The 26,584-nt window shown below is 43.1% G+C and overlaps 1 protein-coding gene across 2 annotated transcripts in view; it reads right to left on the bottom strand.

Moving 5' to 3' along the window:
* Positions 1-26,584, bottom strand: part of Frmd3 (FERM domain containing 3) — a 129,692-nt gene that overhangs the window by 39,826 nt on the left and 63,282 nt on the right. For both annotated transcript variants that reach the window (XM_019208771.2, XM_010632903.2), the window contains exons 8-12: positions 25,232-25,320; positions 21,547-21,610; positions 20,611-20,699; positions 4,401-4,475; positions 4,021-4,089 (exon numbers count right to left, since the gene is read on the bottom strand). In XM_019208771.2, coding sequence (XP_019064316.1) covers positions 4,021-4,089; positions 4,401-4,475; positions 20,611-20,699; positions 21,547-21,610; positions 25,232-25,320 — 386 coding nt within the window. The remainder of the gene's footprint in view (positions 1-4,020; positions 4,090-4,400; positions 4,476-20,610; positions 20,700-21,546; positions 21,611-25,231; positions 25,321-26,584) is intronic.

Genomic DNA, 26,584 nt, shown 5'->3' on the forward strand with positions numbered 1-26,584 from the left:
GGATGACCTCTTAGGCTGAGTCCACCGTGGCACTGGGCACTCAGGAGACGTGGGCCTAGGCTCTACATTCCCAGCCTCTGGCTGCTGTGTTGTAGGCTGAAGCTGAGGGCCATGGGCAGGGACTCAGGGCTGTGGTCTCCTTAGGGGGGCCAGGTGACTCCCGCAGCAGATTACAATCCTGAGACTCTCCACAAGCCCATAGTAAGAGGAACATTATTCCCCTGATAAGTGCATAACACAGAGAAGCCCAAAGGTGGATACAGCAGGGTATTTCCCTGGATTGTAAAAAATATAGGCCTTCAAGCCTGGCACCAGTCAGTGACAGAGGGGGGAAGGGAAAGCAAAACGGGCTGGGGTCTGTGGAAGTCTTCTCCCTTTCCCACTGCTATGATCTGTGTGGCTGCATTTCCCGAAAACCCATTTGTTGAAACCTAATCTCCAACACAATGGTATAAAAAAGGGCCTTTGGAGGGGATAAGGTCATGAGGAGAAAGCCTTGGTGAGCGGGATTAGTGTTCCATGAGAGGCCTGGGGGAGCCTCCATCATCTAAGGAATCAGTGCGAAGGTGCCACTTAGGAGAAAGCAGATGTCATCGATACCAACTCTGCCAGTGTCAGCCTCCTAAAGTGAGAAGAAATAATTTTTCTTGTTTATGAACTGCCTGGTCTGGGGGATTTTGTGTTAGTAGCTGGAATACATGAACACACCCACCGTCTTGTTTGAACGACTTCCCCTTCCTACCTAATTCTCCCCTTGCAATCTTTTGACATGTGGTGATTGATCTAGGTTTTATGCTACGTCGTCTTTGTTCTTCATGTATCTGTGAGACAGATAAGGCAAACTGTCTTTACAGAGGGAGAAAGTGAGATTGCAGTGAGGCTGTGTAATTTGAAGAAAGACACTTCTGGGGATGACTCAGGATTTTAAAATGCTTGCATTTTTCAGACTCTAGTTTCCCAGTTTTGGATTAGAGGTGATCTCTTTACCTATGTGTGGCATTCTGTAATTTTAAAAGTACTTTAATCCCCAATAGAGCTTTATTGGGGGATTTTGTCAACAATAAAGATCAGGGCTGGAGATTTAGCCACCTGCCTCACAAGGGCAAGGACCCAAGTTCAATCCCCAGTACCAAGAACAAAACAAAACAATAAAGATCAGTGAGCTAATGTCAGCAAACTGCTGCTCCTCTTTCTGAAGAAAAAAAGATTCCAAGACAATATCCTCAGTCTGTGTGTGCCTATCACTACGCTCACACACCTCAGGAGCAGTGCGAGTCCACGAACGTGCCATCCTTTGAGGAGGAGAATCTCAGGTATACGGGAAGATGATGTCGGGGCCTCGTTGTCAGCAGCCCAGACTAATAGTCATTGCTGGAAACCACCTCCAAAGGGGAGCTCACTACTGTCACTTTCAACAGATGTTATCAAAGAAGCATTTCTGCATGATGAACATGATCACTGTGTATCTCAAAGCCATACAAATAAAAATAAAAAATAAAAAGAAGCTCAGACAATTTGAAAATGAAACATTTATCCAAGAGGAACAATTTCCTACCATGCAACTTGGTCGACAGGAAAAACTGGCAGCATGAAAGTGCCAGCCATCACCACTGCTGTGAGCACTGTGCTGCCTCCGGGGAGAGCTGGACCGCGGGGAAGAATCCTGGACAGATCTCAGACAGAGTCAGCTGTCGCCCCACATTCCTTGTGCACGTGCCCATTCAACACGCACACTCTGGTTTACCGTGGAGCATGTGCTCTGTTAGGAGTTTTAGGAATACACACGACCAAGACAGAGAGTGGGCCTGCCTTCCGAGTTGGCTGTGCTCACATCCCTGGATCAACCACACTCTTCCCAGGACTGCCAGAGAGCTGAGGGGCAGTGGGGCATCCTGAGGGTGTGCACTCAGTGGCCTTTCCCATCTTCACAAAGCAGATGGTGAAGAGAAACAGCGAGCATGTAAATAGGGCCGCAAGGGCCTCTAGTTCAGTATTTGTATCCAGCGTTATTTTAGAATACCCCAGAAAGGGAAAACTAGGAACTAAGTCCTCAACGTAACCTATGCATACCATTTCCCTCTGGCATTTGGTGGTTTAGTCCCTTGAACAAAAGCTCTTTCTCTGACCCGCCTGCTGCCATCACCCCCACATACATCACACTGGCTACTCAAAAGGTGGTGAAAGGGCAGCCTCACAGCCTCCTCCTGGGTGCTGGAGAAACACAGACCTGCACAGAGCACTTGGCTGCTTGAAGCGGAGCCTGATTTTAGCAGCTTCCACGTGTGGTCCTTGTGCAAGTTCCAGTTTGAGAGGCCCGAGCTAGAATACCTTGATCTCCTTATGAAAACTTAAATTTACAAAAAAAAGTATTGTATTCTTTTAAATTATTTTCTTTTCTCATTAACCTACATGTGGTAACTGCGAGACTCAGAGAGTCGAATGTGTCTCTCTAAAAACACTATTTAAAAAGCAGAACTCCCCCAGCACTGAGTACTTTTCTTTCTTTTTTAAAGATCAAATACTAAATCATCAAACTGGAAAAAGAAGAACCAAGTTGAGCCACTTGGGGTGGTTCGGCCTCTTATTACCAGCTTATAAGCAAATGCCTGAAGCATTTAGGGTGTTGAGAGCTGAAGAAAAAGAAGTCAAGACTCAGACTCAGGACACTGGAGATCTAGGCTTCGGTCTGCAGCCAAAACTACTTAAGACCTGGTAAGTCACTTGTGCAAGATTTAAGTTTTCTGACAATGCAGTCAAAGCAATAGCTGAAGTGATCCCTGAGTTTATTTCTAACCCAAGTGTCCTAGAAAGACTGAAATGGGGTGTTTTATTATTGCCTCTTCTTCTTTTCTACTTTGAGGAATGACCTCACTTTCGGGCAAGGCAGGGGGGCATAAAAGAAGTCTCACTGATGGGAGGGCTTCCGGCATTCAGGTGCTGCACCAAGGTAATCTAGCGATGGGCTCCAGCTCCCTAGCCCTACAGTTTCCTCCGGAAAGCAGGAGGGACTATCTCACAGGCCTGCAGAGTTATAATCTGTATCTGCACAGGATCTCCTGTAAATGGTGGTCAGCTGGCTTCTTCGCCACAGACATGCTATCCAGATGCCCCCCATTGGGCTGGGTTAGTCTCATTTCTGTGGGACCACAGCCTCTTTCTGCTTGGACCACAAAGGACAAGGAGGAGCAGCACCCAGGCCAACTGGTTAGCTGAAATGGATTCTTGACAAATCAAGTCATAAGGACACACCTCCGGGTTCCAAAGATGACAAAGAAGGACAGGTGTCAACTAGCATGTGGCTACTCCCTAAAAATGTAGTTTATGATGGTTCTGCCTATCAAAGGGAGGGGAGTTACGGCACGAACGTTCAGCTTTCAAGTATCCAGCACGTTTGCAGTTTGGTATATGCAATGATTTGTATAAACTGTGGTGAAGTCCAGCTTAGCCAAGAGAATATTCAATTCCCAAGAATTAAATACAGATTGCCACCTTAGTAAACATGTTGCCCTTATACAGATAATGACCAAGTCTCTCATTCATCCAGGTAGCCCTTGACAGTGAAGAATCCAACAGCAAAGGAGCCTCTTCCCTGTGTAAAATAGCCTAGAAGAAGTCAAGCCACTGGCATCTGGCCACATCTGAGGAACAAGACAGGAATGGGGCAGTTCTAAGAGAGGGGGACCACGGGGCTTGGCCAGGGCATGGCACACAGTCTGCTGGGTCCCCTGACACCCAGGCCTAACTGCTACACACAGAGCATGCAGCTCAAAAGGAAGCCAGGCAGCACTCACGTCACAGGCCAGCCAAACCTGAGGGTGACTTCTAGAGGGGGTAAGAGTGTCTTTATCTAACGCTGGGTGTCATTACACACAAGGAAATTAGAGAAGATTTGGAAAGCCAGGCTTTTGTGTATCTGTGGTGTTTGGGTTCACGCTCCACCCTTCACCCACAGAATAGCCATCTTTTAATCCTCTGTCTGTCCCAGAAGCCATCCGAGCCCGAAGGGACCACCCCACTCACCTGTGCACCTCAGGAGGCTCCCTCTGGATCTTGGAGCTTGCCTCCACCACCTCTTTGGCAACTTTGCCACTACAAAAGACAGAAACACAATTTATGTGCACATTCACAGAAGGAGCGGTACACACATGTCAGTTCTTTAATCCCCATGGTCTGAGCCAGCTCTTCAACTCCACACCTCCTCTTCTCTATGGGGGAAGTTGTCAGAGGTAGAGGGTGCCCATGCACACAGGCTTAATGGAGTGGAACGGGAAGGCAAACCCAGGGGCTGCAGAAGTAACTAATGCAGGGGCGTCAGCCTCATGGCTCCATTTACAGGCAAAACATTCCAGTGTTAATGGCCTCACTCCAGCCCATCGCCACAATGAAACCATCATACCCACCTATATCGAAATCTACTTCCTTTAAAAAATATCTTGCTGCTTGACACCGTCTTGATCTGACTGGACTTTGCATACCTTTAAGAAAAAGCAAAGCAGAGGTGGTAATGACATTGGAAAGTCAAAGTAGGACATGCTGCCAAGCTGTGGTAATCAGATATTTTGACTACAAAAAACAAATACATTTTCCTTTTTTTTTTTTTTTTTGTTCTTGGGGATCGAACTCAGGTCCTTGTGCTTTCAAGTCAGGCAGCGGAACAACTGAGCTAAATCCCCAGCCCTACATTTTCTATTTTGACTCAGCAGGCACACACAAGCACTGAAGGAAAAGTTTCACAAAAGAACAGTTACTTTCTACTCTATGTGTATTATAATTGATAATGTCGCTAATGGCATCTAATGCTATTTCCTTTCGCTCTTTTTTGAATGCTGGTCATGACTCACTCACACACTTGTCTTTATAACTCATTACTAGGTCAGGTCCTGCAAAAAGGACTGGGCAATACTGATGACCACAAAGGACTCTTCCTCAATTTACATTTAAGAGAGATGGAGAGGATACGATTTAGTGACACGGCACCGTTAGCTCTCTGGGGTTGGGAGCACTTCCTGGGCTCTGCCTGTGTCAACAGTGCAACAGAAAGCAGCTTCCTGGTGTCACAGGTCACCTACTGTGTTACAAAGAACCCATTGCGTATTTATCGCTTAAGCAGGGGATCAAGAGGGCGGTCACCACGGACATGCCCTCTGGATTCTATGTCACCATAACTCAATTCTCTTTACCAGAATCTGCACCAGTAATTGACCAAGACACACATTTTTTACTCTACCCAATTTTTTTAATCTACACATTTTTCACTTTGAGGCAGTGTGGTGTGCAGAAAAGAAAATGATAAAGACCTTTAGTGTTATGGCTTAAATCTAAAACGGCCTCCAAAAGTTTCGTGTGTTCAGAGGTGAGGCTTCCAGAAGGTGACTGGGTCACAGGCACATTGGATTCATCACTAGGATAATCCACTGATGAGTTCAGAGGTGAACATGCAGTCAGGAAGTGGGGTCCAGTTGGAGGTGGATCACCGGTGGGACACCTTTGAAGGGTATGTTTCTGGATCTGGATCTTTCTGACTTTTCTGCTTCCTACTTGCCGTAAGATGAGCAGCTTTTTTCTGCCACCCTTCTACCATGACGGCTGCCTTGGAGCCAGCCGATCATGGACTGAACCCTCTGAAACCATGAAACAAAGTCAACCTCTCTTCCTAAGGTCAGATATTTTCACCCAGCAAGAGGAAAGCTGACTGATATAACTGGAGTTTGGAAACTCACATTCAACCTTGCATTCCTTTTACAGAAGTAAACCCGATTCTTCCACAGTAGTTAAGAGTCAACCTCCTAGCCACGGGAATATGCTGGAGAAATGGCTCAGTCTCAGCTTCAGCCTCCCAGTCCCCCTTCTGGAGACCATGGCCCTCTTCTAAGATGCAAGATGGCTTTTAGGTGGGAGGCTTCACTGCTCTACCACCTCCACAAAACCTCAAAATGACCGAGGAAAAACAGGTCAAGATACATTTTATAGAGCATGCTAAGGATGAGAGGAAAGAAAGAGCATCTGCTTCTCCCTGGTCTTTGATTCCCCAGGATGCTTATTTGCATCATTTGACATATTAGTGAGCATTACTGTTCATTTCTGGCCCTCCCACATGTCCAGGTAGTCTCTGGGAACATCTGAAATCTCTAATGCAATTTTAACAAGTCTAAACTGAAATTTCAAACAGCACAACCCACTGGAGACCGGAAAACATACCATAGGAGAGGGGCAACAGACAGGACAATGAGAGTGGTGGCAGGTTAAATTACAGAAATCCATTGTACCAAGTCCCAAACTTAGCTGGCATCAGTCACTTCTGAAGTAGGAAGGGAACACGTTCTTAGGTTTGGTCATTTAACACTGTGATTGAGCAGGTCTGGAGGATGTTTTTAATGAAGCACTCCAAGGTGAGGCAAGGCAGCCCACCTGCCTTTGAGAACCTCAGTGTCCCCAACTTCTCTCTGATCACCCAAGACGTGACATTTCATCTGAAAGAAGGGAGGCCCAGTTCTCACCAGCTTCCAGTTCTGTGACCTTGGCTACATCCTACCACTTTTCTGGGTTTTGGTTCCTCCACACAGTTTTAAAGGAGGAGAGTGTTCAAATACCTGTTGCACTGTACTCTGAGGAGGGGGCCATTAGACTAAATGCATTATGTAATAGTTGCCTCGCCTCCCTTCCTCCACCCTTGCCTTCATTTCCTCTTCTGCTTTCAGCCTCACTTTCCTACCCTCTCCATTGCCTTCTCACTGCTGAGCTACCAAAGCCAATCTCTAATTCTAGACTTCCGGGAAACCAGGATAAGTTCTCTAAAAACAGACAAAGGGTTCCAGCTCTGGCTGACATGTTCCAAGTGCTGTGTTTATCAGGCTGTCCCACCCTCAGCAGACGTGGGAGAAGAGCCTTCTTCCCACTGAGCACACTGAATCCATAACCTCAGTAGGACAGCATCTCACTCTCCACAGCCTCTGCCTTCTTTCCAGCTGGCCTCTCCCACGTTCACTCCAGTGCCCATTAGAGTCCCAACTCAGAGGCACGGCTATGTGCAAGCATCTGTGCTCACACAGAAGCCCAGATGGCCTCTGAGGAAGCACTCCCACCCCAACCCCCGCTCTCTGCTCTGGCACCTGCTAGTACAGAGGCAGGGGACGGAAATCAGGCTGTATGCTGGGGGACAGCGGGTGATACTGTAGGAGGCCACCTCTAGAATGAACAATACATGTCTCATCGAAATCCTGGCTTAGGGATTCAGGAGTAATAATACTAACAATGCCATTTGTCACTATGGAGCCCTTACTGTGTACCACACAGAACAATGAGTGTAACTAATATACTAATTCATTTTATCTTCACAGGTCTCTCCCAAAATGAAGCAATCCACACTTTCCGTAAGGATACTTAGGCACCAAGGGATCAAGTAAATTGCCCATGGTCACAGGACAGATTGAGGAGCCTGGCTGCGAATCCAAGTTTGTCTGATCGCAGTATTTTAAAAATCATTCTTACGCCACACAGGTTGTGAAACTGTAATGGGCATCAGAATCGCCCAGAAGGCTTATTAAACACAAGTCTCAGATTCTGTAAGTCTGGAGTAGAGCCCAGACCCAATGTCTGTATTTCCAGCTGGTTTCCGGGGTGCCAATGCTGGCCTAGGGACCCTGCGTGGAGAACAGAGGACTGTATCAGGGTGTTCAAGCCCTGGATGCACGTTAGCACCACCTGAGAAGCTCATTACCAGCAGCCCCAAGAGTGCCCTCCCAGTTTCAAACTTCTTGAACAACAGCTGATTGAGATATGATACAAACGCCAAAATACCAAAATGCCAAATACCAGTATGATTCAAAATCTAAACAATCATTTTTAAAAAATCATCATTATCCAATACACAAACCTTTTCATTCCCCTCAAACGAACTATCTCGTGCTCCTGTAGTTTTTTAAATTTTGTCTTATTAGTATATATCCGCAGTACGTGAGGCTCACAACCATCTTGCGGAATGGTAAGTGCACGCACTACGGCGTGTTTCTTCTATCCAGTCCCTTTCCCTGCCCTTCGCCCTCCCTCTTGCTCCAGCTCCCCGCCCAGCTTTCATTCCCGTCTGTATGGTCAACCGCAGCTCACGTCATCCCATGTAACGGTTGTATCACTGGAGCTGCTAGGCTCCTGAACGTGGCGAGTCTTTATTCCCATTTCCCGTCTCCTTTCACCTCACCCCCTGCCCTTCCTCGCTCCTTTGAGATCTATTCCCTTGTCCCCTTCTACCCATCCTTTATCATTCTCTTGGATTGTACTGTGCTTTACCCTGCCTCACTCTAATGAGAGATGGTGCCTGGTATTCGAGTTTGTACGTCTGGATTATGTCACTCAACATTATCTTCCGGTGCATTCATTTTCCTGTAAGTATCTCGAATGTGTCATTCTTTATAGCCAAGTATTCCATTATACACGTTTTCTTTATTCACTCATCACTGATGGGTATACAGGCTCCTTCCAGGATTTAACTATTACAAATTGTGCTTAAAAACATTGGTATGCCGGTACCGTTGTCATATGACGTCTTAAGGTCTACAGAGAAGATAACTAGAACAGGGATAGCTGGGTCAAATGGAATTCCTGAATTCCGTCCTCTGAGAAGTCTCCACGCTCATTTCCATGATGGTTGTACTAGTTCACATTCCCACCAACAGTGAACATGGGTTCCTTCTCCACTACAGCCTTACCAGCATGCGTTATCGTTTGAGCTCTTCACGACGGCCATTCTTTCAGGAGTAAAACAGAGCTTTAGGGTGGTTTTAATTTGCGTTTCTCTAATGACCAGAAATGTTAAACCTTTTTTCATACACTCATTAATCACTTGCATTTCTTCCTCTGTGAAGTGTCTGTTCATTTCTCTTGCTCTTTCCTTAACTGGATCTTTAATTTTAGGTGGTTTAATTTTTTTGAGTTCTTTTGTACATTAGTTCTCTGTGTGAGGTGTAGCTGACAAAAAAATTTCCCCATTCCGTAAGTTGTCTCTTCACTTGATTGATTCTTATGCTGTGCAAAAGATGATATAACTTTATTTGTTAATTCTTGCTGTTATTTCTTATGCAACTGAGATTCTGTTCAGAAATCCTTTCTTACACCTATGTCTATTACTGTTTTACCTATTTTATCTTCCAGTAGGCTTAATGTTTCTGTTTTAATGTCTAGATCTTTGATCCATTTTGATTTTAATGTAATATATGGTGAGAGTTATAAAGGTCCAATTTCAACATTCTGCCAACAGAGAAGCAGTTTTCCCAGTACCACTGGTTGAACAGGCTGTCTTTTATCCAACATATGCTTCTGATCCCTTTCTCAAAGTTCAAATAGCTGAATGTATCTGGGGATGTTTCTGTATCCTCTGTTCTGTCCCAGTGATCCATGTATCTGTTTTATTCCAGTACCATGCTATTTTTATCACTATTGCTTTGTAGTATAGCTTGAGGTCAAGAATTACTCTGCTTCCTGCTTTACTCTTTTTGCCTAAAATTGCTTTCGCTTTTCTAGGTCTCTTCTGGCTCCATGTGAAGCTTGGACTTGCTCTCTCCAGTTCTGTAAGTACGCTGTGAGTATTTTGACTGGTACTGCATTGACTTTGTGTAACAGTTTTGGGAGTATGGCCATTTTGACAATATTGGTGTAACCTATCCAGGAGCAGGAGATATCTTTCAATTTTCTTATGTCCTCTTCTATTTTCTTTTTCAGAGTAGTCTTTGTAGAGGTCATTCAGTCCTTTGGGTTAATTCCTAGGTATTTCATTTTTCTTGAAGCTTCTATGAATGGTACTGTTTTCATAATTTCCTTCTCATTGACTTCCCTATGGTGTACACAAATGCTAATGATTTTTTACTGTTGATCTTATATCCTGCTACACTGCATACTTCTAATTCTAAAAGTTTTTGGTGGGATTCTTTGAGTCTTCTATGTATTGTGTCATCTGCATATAGTAATAATTTGAGTTCTTCATTCCCAATATGTACCCCTTTTATTTCTTTCTCTTGCCTAATTTCGTTGGCTAATTTTCAAGTACTATGTTGAATATAAGAGGTGACAGTGGGACATTCTTGTCTTGTTCCTGACTTTAGGAGGAATGCTTTTAGGTTTTCCTAATTTAGCATGATGGTGGCTATTGGTTTGTCATATATATAAAACTTGTTTGTTTTTGTTTTTTTGTACCAGGGATTGAACTCAGGATCTTGCTTGTGCTTGTGGGGCAGGCAGCAGAACCAATGAGCTAAATCCCCGACCTTTGTCATATATAACTTTTATCATAGTCAACTATGGTCCTTGTATTCCTTTTTTCTTCAGGGTTTTTATTAGAAATGGGTGTTGGACTTTATTGAAAGCCCTTTTCTTGTCTATTGATACGATCACATGGGTTTTCACCTTGCTTCTGTTTATGTAATGTATTTCATTTATTTACTTACGTATGTTGAACCATCCTCACAGCTCTAGGATGAAACCTACTTCATTGTGATATATGACCTTTTTGATGGGGTGCTGCATTCTGTTTGCTAATATCTTGCTGAAGTTTTTTTTAATTCATTTAATTAAAGAGACTGGCATAGAGTTTTCATTTTTTAGTTGGGTCTTTATCCAATTTTGAGATCAGAGTGATACTGGTTTCTATAAATGAGTTTGGGATCACTCCATCCTTTTCTATTTCTTTGAGGGCTTAAGTGTTGATGACATAGTTCCCTTAATGGTTTTGCAGAATTCAGCAGTGAATCCAGCAGGTCTTGGGCTTTTTTTAACTGGTAGGTTCTTTATTACTGTGTCAATTTCATTGCTTGTTAAGCATATTTATGTCTTCTTGGGTTAATTTTGGTAAGTTGTGTGTGTCTAGGAATCTGTCCATTTCTTTAAAATTTGCTAATTTTTGGAATATAATTTTTAGGTAGTTACTATTTTCTGGATTTCCACAGTGTCTGCTGTGTTTGAACCTTTTCCATTTCTAACGGTATTGATGTGAGCATTTTTTCTCTTTCTCTTGGTACCCCTGACTAGAGGCTTATCTGTTTTATTTATTCTTTCAAAATAAGCAATTCTTTAATTCATTTGGGGTTTTTTGTTTTATTTTTACTGTTTTTTAAGTCTCAATTTCATTGATTTCCATTCTCATATCTATAATTTCCCTCCATAAGTATGGTTTGGGGCTGATTTGTTGTTCTTTTGCAAGTATGTTAAAATTTCTCATGAGGTTATTTATTTGTACTTGCTCTGTTTTCCTAATGTGAGCATTTAGGGTTTGTGTTGAGAAGATTGCTGTGATTCTAATTGGTTAACTTTTATATGTGATTTAAAATTTTTTCTCTGCTTGCTTTAAAAATTCTATCTTTTTGCTAGCTATCTGGTAATTTATTAATGATATGCTTTGGTGAGCTTTTTTTCATCATATTTGGTGTTCTATAAGCATCACTTGCATTTTAAATTCTCTTCTTATATTTGGAAAATTTTCTTCTATGATTTCTGTAAACATGCTAGTAAATTCATCTGTGCTATCTTCTAGATTTTCTCTAACTCCAATTTGCCTTAGGTCAGTCTTTTTCTTATAATCTAGTAGCAGATGGATAGTCTTCTCTTATTTTCTCAGTGAGTTCTTCGAGCACTTAAACATAATTCACTATTTGTCCTGAATTTCAGATACTGTCTTCATATTGGTCATTTCTAAAATTTATGAATTCTATACAGTTTTTAATTTCTGTCTGACATTTTTTTTCAAGGATTCCATATCTTTGTCGAATCTGTCATTCAAATTTTGAACAGTTTTGGTGAGCTCATCCAGATTTTTAACCATTTCCCTGAAATTTACTGTAGGCATATTCAGTGAAATTGCTGTGAACTTTTGGTTCATTTCCTCTTTAAGCTCATCTGTTGCCTTCATCCCTTCCGAGAACTTTTCATATATTTCTGCTACCTAGTATTTGTTTTTCTTACCCTTTGTGGCCCCTTTGCTCTGCCGTAGGGGAGTTGGAAGAACTCAGGAATGTTCTGTTGCCTCGCTTCCCCATGCTTGTATGTATATCTGTGTTTCTGTGTATGAGTGCGTACATACATGTATGTAGATATGTGTATATATGTCTATATATACATACATATATATCTTTTCATATATACATACACCATATGCCCTTTCTTCCCCTCCTTTTTGGAGCATTACTGCAGGTTGAGGATTAGAAAAGCGAGGAGAGTTTGTGGTTTATATGGAGATTTTCAGTAGGATGTTTCTTCTCTAATTTTTCAGCTTTGTATGCTCAAATGCAAGTATTTACTCTTTCTGTTATTTACTTTAACTTATTTGGACTCTGTCCTACATGCTGCTAGAAGAATTACTTTCGGTTCCAACAGCACCAGCAGACTTAATCAGACAACCCTTCCCCGTAGTAGTCTCTGCTGTTACACTCCCTCCTACTGTCTCTCTCTATGCACATTATAACCACTTATTTGTGATCGTTCTGCAGTGAGGTAGGGAGGAGAATAAAAGGTGGGTGGGTGAGGGTATAAGATACTAAGGGAAAGGTTTGTAAGAGGGAGACAGTGAGGGCCAAGGATTTAGCTCAGTGGTGCTGCGCCTGCCGGGCAAGTACCAGGTCCTGAGTTCGATCCCCAGTACTGAAACAAACAAACAAAAAAGAGGATAGTGATAGAGGAGAAGACAGGTCTGACATGGCTTCTGATTCTATGGAAGTAATTTTAGTTGGGTGAAGGGTAGGTATTTCCAGTTTTCAGAGGATATCTGTGGGGCAAGGGCAAGATATGGGAGGAAGGAGATGTGCTTTGTGATCGAGGAAAGCTATGTGGTTTCAGAAGCTGCTGATAAGAGAAGACAACAGGCTTGGTAAGATATGGGAGAGCCAAGGCTTAGGATGGGGAAGATCAAGAGTTAATGCTAGAGAAGACAGGAGTGACTGTGGGGAGCTAAGTATGGGAATTAAAAACTTGGGAGGAGGAGTTTATGTTCTTGGAAAAAAACCAAATATATATGGTAGTAGTAATGCTTTGGGGTTTTGAGGTGAAGAAACTAGACAGGGAGCTGAGATGAGTGAGGGAATCTAGGCACCTATTAAATCAGAGCCAGTGAAAGAAAAAACACACAAAAGTAATACCCTAATAAACACACAAAAAATAAAAGAACATAACTCAACTCTACACTACTAAATAAATCAGGAAACAAACAAAAACTCAAACCTATGAGATATCTGATGGGAATGTGGATTAAATTAAACATTCCACTAACCCTCTACCTGTATGTTTCTCTCTCCTTCCCAGAGTCCGAGTGCTCGCACCCCAGTAACTCCCCTGAGTCTTCTACTGCCATACTGAGCTAACTCTCACTCAGGGCTTCTTTCTGCCGGGTTGCGGGAATTCTTGCAGAATCTGGTCCAACCCGAGTTCTTGTCCTAGGGACTCTTGCTGTCCCTTTCCCTGGGTGTGATGGTGAAATCGGCCAACAGACTCAGTGGCACAGAACTGTGCATTGAGTCAGGAGTATTTCTGTGCAATTAAATCAGCTATGTAGAACAGACTAATCAGTTACAGTGGCGTCTATCGGGGCTGGTTGAGAGCATGCCAGGAGACCCAGTTTTGGATCTCTCTTTATCCTAGAGAAGAAATCCACAGTTACAAGCATCATAACAGTTCAAGTGTTGCCCCACAGCTAATATGTACTAAATGTGATAGCTATGTCTCCTCTTATGGTAGAAAAAAGAAAAGCATTCAATGCTAATTTTATAGAATCAATTATCTGAAGCCCACAGGGTGCAGGATCAAGTAATACAGGGGGCAGGGAGATAAAAAGGTGTTTTCTTTAAGTTGGAAGAAGGAAAGAGGAAGAGGGCAAAGGACCCGAATGATAATAGAGGTCTGTTATATATTTAGAAACTGAGTATAAAATTGGTAGTGAAAAATGGGGATGAGAAAGGATTCTATGACTAATACAAATATTAGGGGAAAAGTTAAAGCAAGACAAATGAAAAGGGGGGGGAGAAGAAAAAAAAGACGAAAGGACATGAAACAGGAGAAAGAAATAAAACAAACAGATGTGGATATAAGTAAAGTAGAAGGAATAAAAAAGGACAAGGGAGAATTCTTTTGCCTTCTGTAAACCATACTGTAAGAAAACGGCAAGAGGAAGAGAAGTGCGTACACACACTTAGAAAGAAAAAAGGGGAACTAATGGGATAAAATGGGTAAGATGAACAGAAGGAGGAAAACAGCAAAAAAAAAAGTTTTCTATTGTTCTGGATCATGGCTCTTTTCTGCAACCTAGGAATAAGGAGCAGAGCTCAAACCAAGCTGTCTCTCTCCATGCTTGAAGTCTAAGGTGGCAGTCCACCCCCAAGATGGTGCTGGGTGCAGACATCCACATACAGTGGGCTCAGGGCACCGCTGTGACCTTCCAGTCCTGTGTAACTCAGGCCGAACCTGGCCTCTGACCACATAGGCCAGGTCCGTGTTCACCAGCTCCAGCCCCTCCGCAGGACTCCTCCAGCCCGCCCTCCAAACTCCAGCTAGCTGTCTCCCTTGGCTGTCCTTCCCTCACCCACTCTGGAACTTGACCGTGTGGAGCATGGCTTGGAGCCACCTGGGACCCAGGTCTGAACACTGAGCCCTTCCCTACATGGTGTCCCCGGCCAGCTCTTCTTCTGCAGTTGTGGCAGTGGGGGCAGGGCCAAGAACGCTCACCAGGTGTTGACTGTGCAAAGCCACTCTTAACTGTTCACCGCTTCGATCCCATCCCCAGCAGAGTTCCTCGCCCTGCCTCCAGCTGTGTCCAACTGGAACTGTGTTTTAATGGTATCTGTGGGTACGGCAAAACCCTCATTCTCTTTCCTGGGCCAGAGGTGGTTTGCTCCTTTTGGGCACCTGGGTTGTTCCCACTTTTTAGCTATGATGAATAATGCTGCTGTAAATATTCATATACAAATTTTGGTGAAAATTCAGATTCTTATTTAATTGGGTGTGCAGCAGGATCCAAGGACCCACACTACTGGCATATTTTTTAAATGCCCCCTGCTGACTTTAATGTGCAGTGAGGGTTGAGAACTACAGGTCTAACCTTATTATTTCAAGTGTGGTCTGTGGGTCTGCAGCACAGTCTCACCTGGGAACCATTAAAAATGGGAAACAGGCCCACCCAAGACCTAGAGAAAAATCAGAACTCCCATTTTAACAAGCTGTCCTGGTAACTCATGTACTCACTAAAGTGAAACAGGCACCAGTGTAGAGAGCAAGTCTGAGTTCTTTATATTATTATTCCTTTAGAATTGCAAATCCAAAAGGGAAACTTACTCGGGACTACCTTTACTCCCCTCACATAATTCCACACTGCTGGGGCCAGAGGGGTAGGGAGTGCCATCGGAGCCTGCTTCATCTCCCCAGTGCCTGGTACAAGACGGCATAAAACAGTTGTGAGATTAAAGCATCTCTGAATGAAAGCAGCAGTGAGCCACGGAATCTCCCAGTCCACCCAGTGTTTTCCATGAACCAAGCGCAGCAACCACATGCTCCAATACCCTGGAGCTGAAAGTCCTTGGATAACATGCAGTTAAAGAGAAGCTTGTTAACAGATGACTAAGTCTGTTGGGGATCCCCTGGGATCCGAAGTTGGTAGGAAACTTGGGGTTTCTGTTTTTGGGCTCTGTTCCCAGACAGCAGATCTCTGAGCCAAAGCTTTCCAACTCGATCAGTGGCCCTAAGCCAGCTGACAACCAGCAGCACATTCATCACCTAAAACACCCTGGGGAATCCATAGGCAGCAACCGTTAGGCCTCCCAGAGCCCACGGCCCAGGAAGTAAAAATGGAAGGAGAAACCACCCCTACCAGGAAACAGGATCAGGCCCTTGCAATGCCAGCTGAAAGCAGGGCCAGCTGTGCTGGTCCAAGAGAGGCAGACCCAGGATCTCTGTCTTCATGGAAAGGCTTGGAGCAGCATAGGAAGTAAGCACCCATCCCAAGGTGAACAGAAATCAAAGACAGAGGGTTGTGCCTCCAGCTGGTATTCAAACAGCTTCCCCAGTTTCAGAGGAGTAGCAGTACCAGAGCAGCAGCGGCCAGTCATCAGTAGCTAATGTGCTCAACAATATGGCATTGCATGAGACAGGTGACAATGAAGCTACAGCCGGAGCTCAAAGGCCACAGAGCTAGTAAGTGGCAGAAGTGAGATCTAAACACAAGTCTGTTTACGTCCAAAGCCCACACTCCTTGTGTGAGGCCATGGGATACACACAAATGCACAGCTGAGCCCCAGTCTGCTCATTGGACACATGAGAAGACGGAGGCCAGAACGCACGGAGGCAGTCTCAGCTCTCCCAGCTGGGTCAGAATAAGCAACAGTATTTTTCTTCCTAAGGAACAGGAGTGATGACAGGATAATCCAGGAAGAACCAAAACTTCTGGAAAATATCAGATCAAGAACCAGAAGTGCTACCAAGAAAAGCAGGATATCGTGGCCTAACGGCAGCAGAGGTCAGCTGTGTGTCACGTGTATGCACAGCTAGACTCTCCAGGTCTTAAACATCTGCATGCCTGGAAGGACACCTGTGACTGCTTAAATAGCTTAGTTAATGACAGAAGTGCCCGGCTGGCCTCATCACTAGCTTCCAGCTAATCCATTTATTCCAACATGTACCAACCAGACACCCCAGCTGCAGCCTGTCTCCCCCTCTCACCTCCCTGCTTTTTGCCTTTGACTGCATCTGACTTGCTTACACATGATAAAACAACATGTGTGAAAACTGTCAAGTTAATGTCCCTAAGTTATTCCTTACAGAGACTCTTTGATTTCACTACAGAATCTTCAAGTCTATGTGAAAGTTCAGCCCAGTCACATCCACTGAGGAGGCTCACAAAGGCCTCTCCAGTCCCTCCCCTGATGTCTGTGGTCATCAGTGACCAGCCGCACTTGTCACACCTCTGCTGCTCCTTCCATGCTGGCCAAGCCCTCCCTCCGTGTCTGGCCTAAAATCTCCTGGCCCCTCATCTCCCTTCTACCTCACCTACGCTCTACTCAAGTCTTGGGTAGCCTCAACCTGCCCAACAGGTGTCCTCTACTGCCCTGCCCTATCCCTCACTCAGGCTAGAAGGCCTTTCCTCCACCTGAAAGGGTTTTCTGCCCTTAAATCCCATAGGAGCGAGATACCCTCTCCTCTAGTGTCCCCCACTACCATTTTATTTTCATTCTTCCTTTTGGTCTCTATTATGAAATTAAAATCGCCTAAATACATGAACCATACCTTATCATTTTGGCCAAGTAAATATGTTTTCAACACCTGGGATCTTCAGGAAATACACAGAAAAGCACAGCCTCATTCTCAGGCTCAGGATACATCAGATCTGGTCTAGATTTATGTGTTAAAATCTACATTAAAAGATTGTCATGATACATCTTGTCTCTGACTTCATGAGTCCACTTAGCAACTCCCTCATTTGTGAGAAAAGATTCCTTGAAAATAACTAACTGAATGCTGCGAATCTGTCTTTTGACAGAGCCCAACTATTTGATCAAAAGAGGAATGGAGGAGTTCCATAACCTTAGACTCCAAAAACAGATCCTCAAATAGCTAAATACAGAGTTACTGTATGGCCCAGCAATTCTACTCTGAGATATAAATCCAGAGGAACTGTTCACACAAAAATTTATACGAGGGGTCCTGGGGATTTAGTGGTGCTGCTGCATGCCTCGCAAGCACAAAGTCCCGAGTCTGATCACCAGTACCAAAAGAAACACAAAACTTCTATGTGGATGTTCACTGTAACATTCTTCTTAATAGCTGCTAAGAGAGAAAAACTGAAGTGCCCATCACCTAATGAATAGGCAAACAAAATGATGTGAATCCATCTGATGGAATATATTATTCAACCAAAAAAGGAATGAAGTTACCCTAACCCTAACCCTAACCCACGCTACAATATAAATGAAGCTTGAGCATATTATGCCAATGGGAAGAAGCCAGGAACAAAGTGACACATGGTCTATAATTCCACGTACATGAAAATGTCCAAAATAGGCAAATCCATAAAGACAGAGCATAGGTTAGTGATAGCCACAAGCTAGCAAATGACTGCTAATGGGTATAAAGCTTCTTTCAGGAGTGAGAAAACTGTTCTGAAATTAGATTATGACGACAGTTGGATAATGTGGACTATATGAAAAACTCCTGAATTGTATACTTTAAAGGGGTAAATTTTATAACATGTAAATTAATTTCAATTTTTTAAATACTTTTAAAAAAACCTTAAGAAAGAAGGGTGTCCCTTGGTAGGAGAAACCATATTTAACATGGAGGCCACTATTCCATGTGGAAGCCATTTTAAGGAGCAGAGCATTATGGGAAGGAGGCTCCTGCTTCATGTGGCAGCCATCTTGAGACAAGGGACATCTAACAGTTTTCATTCTACTGAGGTTTTGCTCATAAAGTCTTTTCCTATGCCAATGTCTTGAAGAGTCCTATCTAACCTATCTTCAAGCAGGTTTAATGTTTCCACTTTGATTTTAGTTTAGTGCATGGTGAAAGACATGGTCTAATTTTAATCTTTGGCATGTTGAAATCCAGTTTTTCCAGCATGAGGTACCTTATATATTTATATGAGTTTTAAGATCAGCTTTTCTGTTTCTATAAAAAGGCCACTGGGATTTTCCTAAGGATTGCTTGAATCTGCTGACCAATTTGTTGTAATATTTGGTCAATTTAGGAAATATTACTCGCTTGTTTTCTTTAAAAAAATGTATTACTGCATCTTAATACTAAATGATGATAGTTTATTTTGTGAAGTTGGTACATGCATTTAACACATCTTAATAACATTAAATCTTTTAAAACATGAACATTATTTACACATTTAATTTGATATTTTAAATTTTCTGTGAATAATTTTTAGTTTTCAAATGTAAAGGCTTATATTTCCTTGGTTAAATTTATTCTAAAATATTTTCTTTTTGATATTTTTTTAAATATAATTGCTTTATAAATATTATTTTTATTTTTTATAACTAGGCTAGAGAAATACAATTGCATTTTGTATGTCGATCTTGTATCCTGCAAATACGATGAATTTTGGGGAGTTCTTTAGGTATACTAGCATAGCACTCTCAAATAAAAATAATTTTACTTCTTTCTTTAAAAAAACAAAACAAAAAACCTTAGATTCAGATTAAAGGTGGAAAGTGTCAAACTGCATTTCTGCTTCTGTACCTTGCAGTCAGAGCACTCTGGACACACTGGCATCTCCAAGGCCAGCAATCCTTTAACAGGCAGCATAGAGCCCTGGGGCTGGTGCTGGCTGTGGGTCAGTCACTAATCCACAACTCTACTTCCCACCACGCTAGACACTTAGGAGTTCATGGAAGTCTCATCTAGTTTTCAAACTATGCTCCCACTAAGGTTCAGTAGTGAGGGGTTTCTGGGCCACAGGACTCTCAATGGCAACCCAGGGAAAGTCCCAGGCAAACTGAGCCTCTGTCACCCCAGCTTCTGAGGAGCTGTGAGCAATGAGTGAAAGTCTCCAATATCTAGTCTCTGATCAGACCCCATCTGGGACCACAGTGTCTCTATTTTCATCTTCATATTCTAGCTTTGCCTAAACCTCAGATCAAAGGAAAGAATTCTGTGGCTTAAAGCAGGTTTAAACATCATTATCCAAGTCATTGTTCTCTCCTGATGGCCAAAGTTCAGGAGATTCAGAGACTCAGCTGTTTTCAGTGAGATGAGTCTAAGAGTAAGGAAGAATCTCAGTGTGGGGAAACTGAGTAAAAGCCACCAGGATGAGCTCCAGGGCAGTGCTAGCTCCTGACTGCATTCCCTACCACTGCTCTCCCATGCAGCAAGTGGGTCTCACAGAGGAGAAGGTGGAATCCTATGGACACAGCCTCACTGTGGACCTCTTCGGAAACCTAGGTGCATCCAGAGTGATTTCTGCAGTCCTATCTAGCCCAGACTCCTATGGTCCTACCTTCCTGATGACCTTTTACCAGTGAACCTTGTCCTGAAGCCTTGTCACTGCCAACACACACGAGTCTGTGACCAAGCTCCCTTGTGAGGGCGCATTCAACCCAGACTCCAAGTAAGCCAGTGCCAGAGAATATAACTCTGCCCCAAAGCAATCCTCAACCAAATGAATGGTAGATAAACAGCTTTGTCTCTCCCATCTGTGGGATGCATGGCACCCAGTCCCCAGAGGTTAGCAGAGCTGAACCCAGCTGGCTACAGTAGGATGCATCCTGTATTGCTTGCTTCCCTGCCTCGATTCCTTACACCCCCTCAGGTAAACCTGTTGACGATTTAAAAATTAAAAACCACTTGTACTAAACTCCATCAAAAGATCTGCTTCTGAGGGGCCAGAGACCAGAAATAGATTTTATGACTTATTCAATGGAAACAACAACTTTAAAAAATAGTCCACAGTGATGAAACACCCAACACAGAGCTTAGGACTTGATCATGCCAACATCTTCAGTCATACCAAATAATGTACTGAACATATAATTCGCTTAAATATAATAAAAAGTTGTTTTTAAAAGAAATGAATATACGGCCATTTATAAAGCATAAAGGGCCCCACGAGTGCCTTTCAAAGCTATCATTAAATGAATGAAAGCTCCTTACTTATAAAAGGCCTGGTTCTCCACCCCACACTTCCAGAGGTGCTTGCAGGCAGCTGGTGTTGATGTGTGGAATGCCAACATGGCTTTTTTCTAATAAAAAAGAATAAAACAAGAAAGAGCATGTTCAACACAGTTGATGTTTTCCTTTAGGTATTCGCCTACTTGTACCCTGCCTCCTGCCCACAGATCTGAAGTATGGTGGAAATGGTACCCGCCACTCACCCGCTGCAGACATCACGCGTCTATCTGGGCCCTGTTTCTCATGCAACGCAGCTTCACACTTCTGCTCCAGCTCTCAGTAAGCAGAACTGAACCCACCTGGCCACAGCGGGGTGCCTCCTATGTTGCTTACTTCCCTGCCTCAATTCCTTTCTATCTACCTTTCTATCAGACTAGGATCGCTCTTAAAAACTATTTTCAATGCTTCAGTAAATAGTAATTGAGCTGATCAAGGAAATCTGCAAACTTCAAAGCTAGCCTTGAAGCTCAGTATTTCACTAATGTCATCTTCGAATGCATTCCCTGGAAAACCTCCACCTTTATCTGGTAACCTCTTTGTTTTCAGACTCTTGTAGCTTACAGATGGTTTATAACACTCTGTCACACGCTGGCTGATACCTAGCTCTGTCTCATTCTGCATTTGTGCCATACTACTGTACCTGGGCATAAAGAGACAGAGGAGATTTCTCTTTTATTCCTCATGTTTATCCCACCCATTTTGTACCCAGGGCTGTACACTCAGCATTGCTCACCTACTTTATACTTGTGCAATCCAGTGTTTATTTGTTTACCTCTAAAATATTTTTGGCCTCTAGCTTCCATTATCATCACACTCAAAAATGCCAGTCTTTGGGGGCATATTTTACTCTTGAATTTCCCCCATGCACACACACTTACACATGCACACACAACAATAAGTAAGGAAAGCAGTCCTGACCTCTTTCTGCATGCCAATCACATGAAATGTCTTCCCTTCAAACTTCAATTTGCAGACATCTGGCCTGAGAAGAGAAAATCTCTAGGTGAGAAGGAAAAACAAAGTGACAGCTAACCAAAGTACCTGGCTTTCCCACAGGAACTTGCTGCCTCACAAGTGCCCAACAGATCACAATGAAACAAGTGATATATGCGCACCCATGTTTATAGCGGCACAGTTTGTAATAGCTAAATCTTGGAAACAGCCCATTTGCCCATCAGTTGGAAACTGGATAAAGAAGATGTGGTTTTTCCATAAAATGGAGTACTACTCAGCCATAAAGAATGAGATGCTAGAGTCATTCATAGAAAAATGGATACATATTGAGGAAATACTCCTAAGTGAAATAAATAAGTCACACGTGTAAATACCGAATATTTCTATGGTGTGAAAAGCTATAATAGTACTTAAGATCCTAATGAGATAATTGACCATGTGAAATAGGAAGGAAAGGGCTAAAGGTGTAAGGAAAGTGGGAAGGGTGGGGGAAAGGTAATAAGGGAAAAGAAAAAATGTGAGAAAATGAAAAAATGGAAATAAAGTGTTTGTAAATGGGGACGGGAGGAGGGGGTGAAGGGAGGGCAGGGACAAGGGGAAAAAATGAGAACCAAGACCTGTCACTTAAAGGTACAAGATCCCGATAATGAATGTAACTGAACTGTATACCTAAAATGTACCAATAAACTCAATAAAAGAAAAAAAAAAGTCTAATGAGCAATGAAAAGCCCCAAGTAAATTACACACCAATTTTTTTCCCAACAGAGGATTTGTAGACAATTCAACATTACTTCTCCCATTTCTTGTGGTTAGGCTACATCTTTCTTCAAGGAGTTCGGGAGTGTTTGTGAACATTAACAACCAAAACATGAATTGACCTGCTCACATTTCAAGGCTGGAGGAATGTGATTATCTCAGCTTGAGTTAATGAAATATGGATTGAAAGCACCTGACTTTCTCATCCATCCACATCTAGCTCAGAGAAGCTCATATACCACACTGCAAATTTTTCACTCCTGCTCTCCTGTTTACAAAGAATTGTTTTGTTACACAAAGAAATGTTCAGAATTGTGAGAACAACTTGGTAAATGACAAATTGTGGTTGAAAGGGTGACTTCAGGTTTTATCTCAAGGAGCTGTTCTAGTACAAGCTTCCTGGAATGTAGGTCCCAGATGCCTCTTGGGTGAGAGAATGTGTGTGGAGGGGATAATTTTATTTGTATTGCATGGCTGTCACTCCTAGGACACCAGTGTTGCCTCTGCTTCTGGGGAACCTGGAATAGTAAAGTCTCTTGAACCCGTTTCAACTCGGAAAGAGGATTTGCCAGAATGACAAAGCTGGATTTAAAAACATATAACTAGGAGGGACATAAGAAGAAAATGTGTTTTAGCAATATCTCCATTAGTGTTACAAACGCATACACCTCAGAAGAGGTCAGGAAAGACAGGGTCTTCACACCAACACCATAGCAGTAGCATGAGCAAGTCACAGATAAGAGGCAAAGCTGAAAACAAGTGGTCCAGAGATTATCTGTCTCCACTCCACCTTTTCAGAAAAAATAACATCAAGGGAAGGAAAATACTGAAACTAACCTGCATTTGAGGTGCACCAGGTTCCAACATAACTACGCCGGGTTTAAGCAATTCAGAAACCTGACACTCTAACATACTTCTAGCTTTGCCTAAACCTCAGACCAAAGGAAAGAATTCTGTGGTTTAAAGCAGGTTTAAACATCATTATCCAAGTCATTGTTCTCCTGATGCAGAGCCCTCTGAAGTCCTAGGTTAGGATGGGGGAAGCCTCAAATCGCCCATGATCCCCAAAGTCCGCAGGAACTCCTAGGAAAGCTAGTCTGGAATGGACCACAGGTGATTAGCATCGGAGCATTTCTGCAAGGCACTAAAAATACAGGAAAAAAAGCCAGATAACAGCCCCCACCCCACTGCACTTTAGTTCACAAATTGCATCAGGTCTCCAAAGCACTCTCATGCCCATTATTTCATTCGTTTTCCTCCATCTCCTTCCAAGGCAACCAAAGACAAATGATCATGTAGTCAAAGGCTTGATCTAGAGTGTGTGAAGCTGGAACTGATTCATGATGCAATGCTAGGCTCAAGGGCACTAGGATTAAGGGTGTGAGTGCTTTTTGCCCTAAGTAGTCTGACTTAGATAAAAGGGGCTGGGAGACCCTGTTAAATTCCCCTTTGTTACCTTTGCTGCCTGTGTACACCACGCTGTTTCTCCTTTGCAATGCTCGTTTGCCCTCCAAGACTTGGAGCCAGCTGATTATGGACTGAAACCTCTACAAACTGTAAGCCAAATACACACCTTCCCTTTTAACTTTGGGTGTCCAGTATTTTGTCTCAGCAGTGAGAGAAAGGTAACTAATACACCCATCAAGAGCTTCACAGCCAAGGACTCAGAACTTGAGCCTTCAGGGCAAGCCCACAATCTTGTAAATCCCGGGGCACAAGCCTTTCAGTGGCCACGACAAAGGGACTAAGTCAAGTTGCAGATGAACAGGATTATCAAGTTGTAGATGAATAAGATTAAGCCTTTACAAGAACTATTCCGATGCATGTGTGATCATCAACATTCCTCCCTCCACAGCGAAATGATGAGTTATGCAGAACCTGTGAATGGAGACAGAGCCCTCGCCACCGACCCTCCTACTTCACCGACACAACCCAGACTTCACTGTCCCTCACATGTGTTCACGCAGACTGTGCTCTGCCCAGCCACAAGGGAACAGTATGATGTCCCAGTACAGACACGGACTTCCCATTCTGATCAGTAAGGATCACCTTAAGTAAGCACATGTGACTCAATTCTGTCCAACTAAATAGACAGGAAGTCTCCCTGGATTCTGAAAAAGGTATCCTTATTTTAAAAGGAGACGCATGGAAGAGACTTCTCTCCTCTGTGATCTGGATACATGTGTGAATCTTTTATGAGGTGTTGGGCATTAAGTTCACAGATGAGTTCAACTGATCCAGTTCTAGAATTTGGCTTTGTGCACCAATCCTCTTACTGGTGAGCCATTCTGGGTTGACATGGTTGCTACTTTTTGCCAAAAGCAATTTCCCCTGATATTCTGGATAACAAAGGGTGCTTTTGCACCAAAGATTCAATAGAAGAGGAGAGTGGAGGAAAGTGAGTGAAAAAAAAAAGAGTAGAGCCTGAGTTGCTCCGAAGCACTGCCCTAGTGTGACACCCCCAAAGTTCCATGTGCTGGAAGCCTGGTACTGAAAGGTGGTGGGACCCTATTGGGTGGGATCTAGAGGGAAGTGATTCAGCAACCATGGACCCTGGCCTATACTGAGTCCCCTCTTCGGCCAGGTCAGCAGAAGCTTCTGGTGACAAAACACTGAAATCAGAGCCCCCAAGCCCAGGTCCTTGGAGGTGACTTCTCAGCTTGACAAATCCAATTCCTCATGAAGGGCTATCTAGATTGGGTTCCACTCACAGGTGATGGATTCCTTATCTTAAAGCTCCAAGGTAAAGAAACAGGTATTAGACATTCTGCTTGGCACTGCGCATGCACGCGTGCAAATACACACACACACACACACACACACACACACACATCAAAGAGAAGGGTAACAAGATATTAAGGAAAGTGGTAAGCCAGTTTTCCAAAGAACTCACCATTTTATCAAGTGTATTCTCTTATTTCCCTGGAATACCACAAAGCCTGCAGCAGTGAATCCTAAAAATGTTGTTGTTCCTGTCGAATCCTGAAAAAAAAGAAATAGAAACCTGCTTGAATTGAGGAAAATAAAGTAAATGATAAATGGCACACTTATTCATCTTCATCCTGGGTTAAATTCAGGTCAATTCCAGTGACTGTAACAATGAAGCCTCCGAAAGTGGAACTTTTAAGTGCAGGACTTCTACTGTGGGCAAGGCCCAGGATTACGTGGCTTACCCCTTTCAGAAAGAATAGACCTTCGGCCCCCCAGGAACCTCCTGGAAAAAGATGGATTATGCCAATACTTTGTCTATTTTCAAACAATGGACTGTGGGCTGCCTGTGTCCCGGAGCTGCTCTGCAGTATGAGCAAACTCTTCTTGGTTGCCACTGGTTGCAACTTATTGAATACAATGAAACGAATGCTATTCATATTTTCTACAACACATTCAATCCACACAGGATTTCTGGTAACTTCAGTATTAAAATACGCCCAGAAAAGCCTACTTTGCTTCCAGCCTAGACCAGGAACACTAAGCTTTTATGGATAAATCAAGTGAAGGCCAGAGAATAGTAACAAAAAGAAGTCAGTCTTCAAGCAATAAATGAAAACAGTGAGGTTTAAACTGCTGGATAAAATCAAAATCAATAACTGGAATAAACTGATCTACACCATTAGTGGCAAGGGAATCTGGAAAATCTTCTCTAACAACTGTGGAGGCAAAACAAGACGATGGACAAGTGCCACCTCTTTGGCCATACACTGGCATCACCTGGGAGCCTGGTCCTCTACCCAAGGTCCTGAGGGAATGGGCTGCAGTGGTTCTGGGCAGTAGGTGTTTATGAAGCTGCCCAGGGGTTTTTAATAAGAAGCCTGAGCTTTGTAGTAAAGACCTGGTACTTAGCTAGCAAGCTGATCTGGGTAAATAAATGTTCATCTCTAAGAGCCTGACTCATATAAATACTTCGTTTAGAATTAGTGCTAGTGTCTGGTTGATGCACAGTTAAAATATGCAAAGGAGAGCCAGGGATTTAGCTCAGTGGTTTTGCCACCTGCAAAGGGCCAGAGTTAGATCCCCAGTACCAAAAAAAAAAAAAAAAAAAAAAAAAAAAAAAAAAAAAAAAAAAAAAAAAAAAAAAAAAAAGCAAAGGAGAACATTGCTTGCATCAATTATTTCTGGAAAGTGTATGCACAGCATCATCCCCTTAGGATCTTGATAAAGAGAGAGATTTCTGAAATGGATCCCCAGAATTCCAAACCAGCAGCTTCAGAATGGAGCTTCTGTAAGAGGGGATGTGTTTCACCCTTGA

The sequence above is a fragment of the Fukomys damarensis genome, unplaced genomic scaffold, assembly GCF_012274545.1.
Source record: "Fukomys damarensis isolate Sample0158 unplaced genomic scaffold, DMR_v1.0_HiC HiC_scaffold_4, whole genome shotgun sequence".
NCBI classification, from domain to species: Eukaryota; Metazoa; Chordata; class Mammalia; order Rodentia; family Bathyergidae; genus Fukomys; species Fukomys damarensis.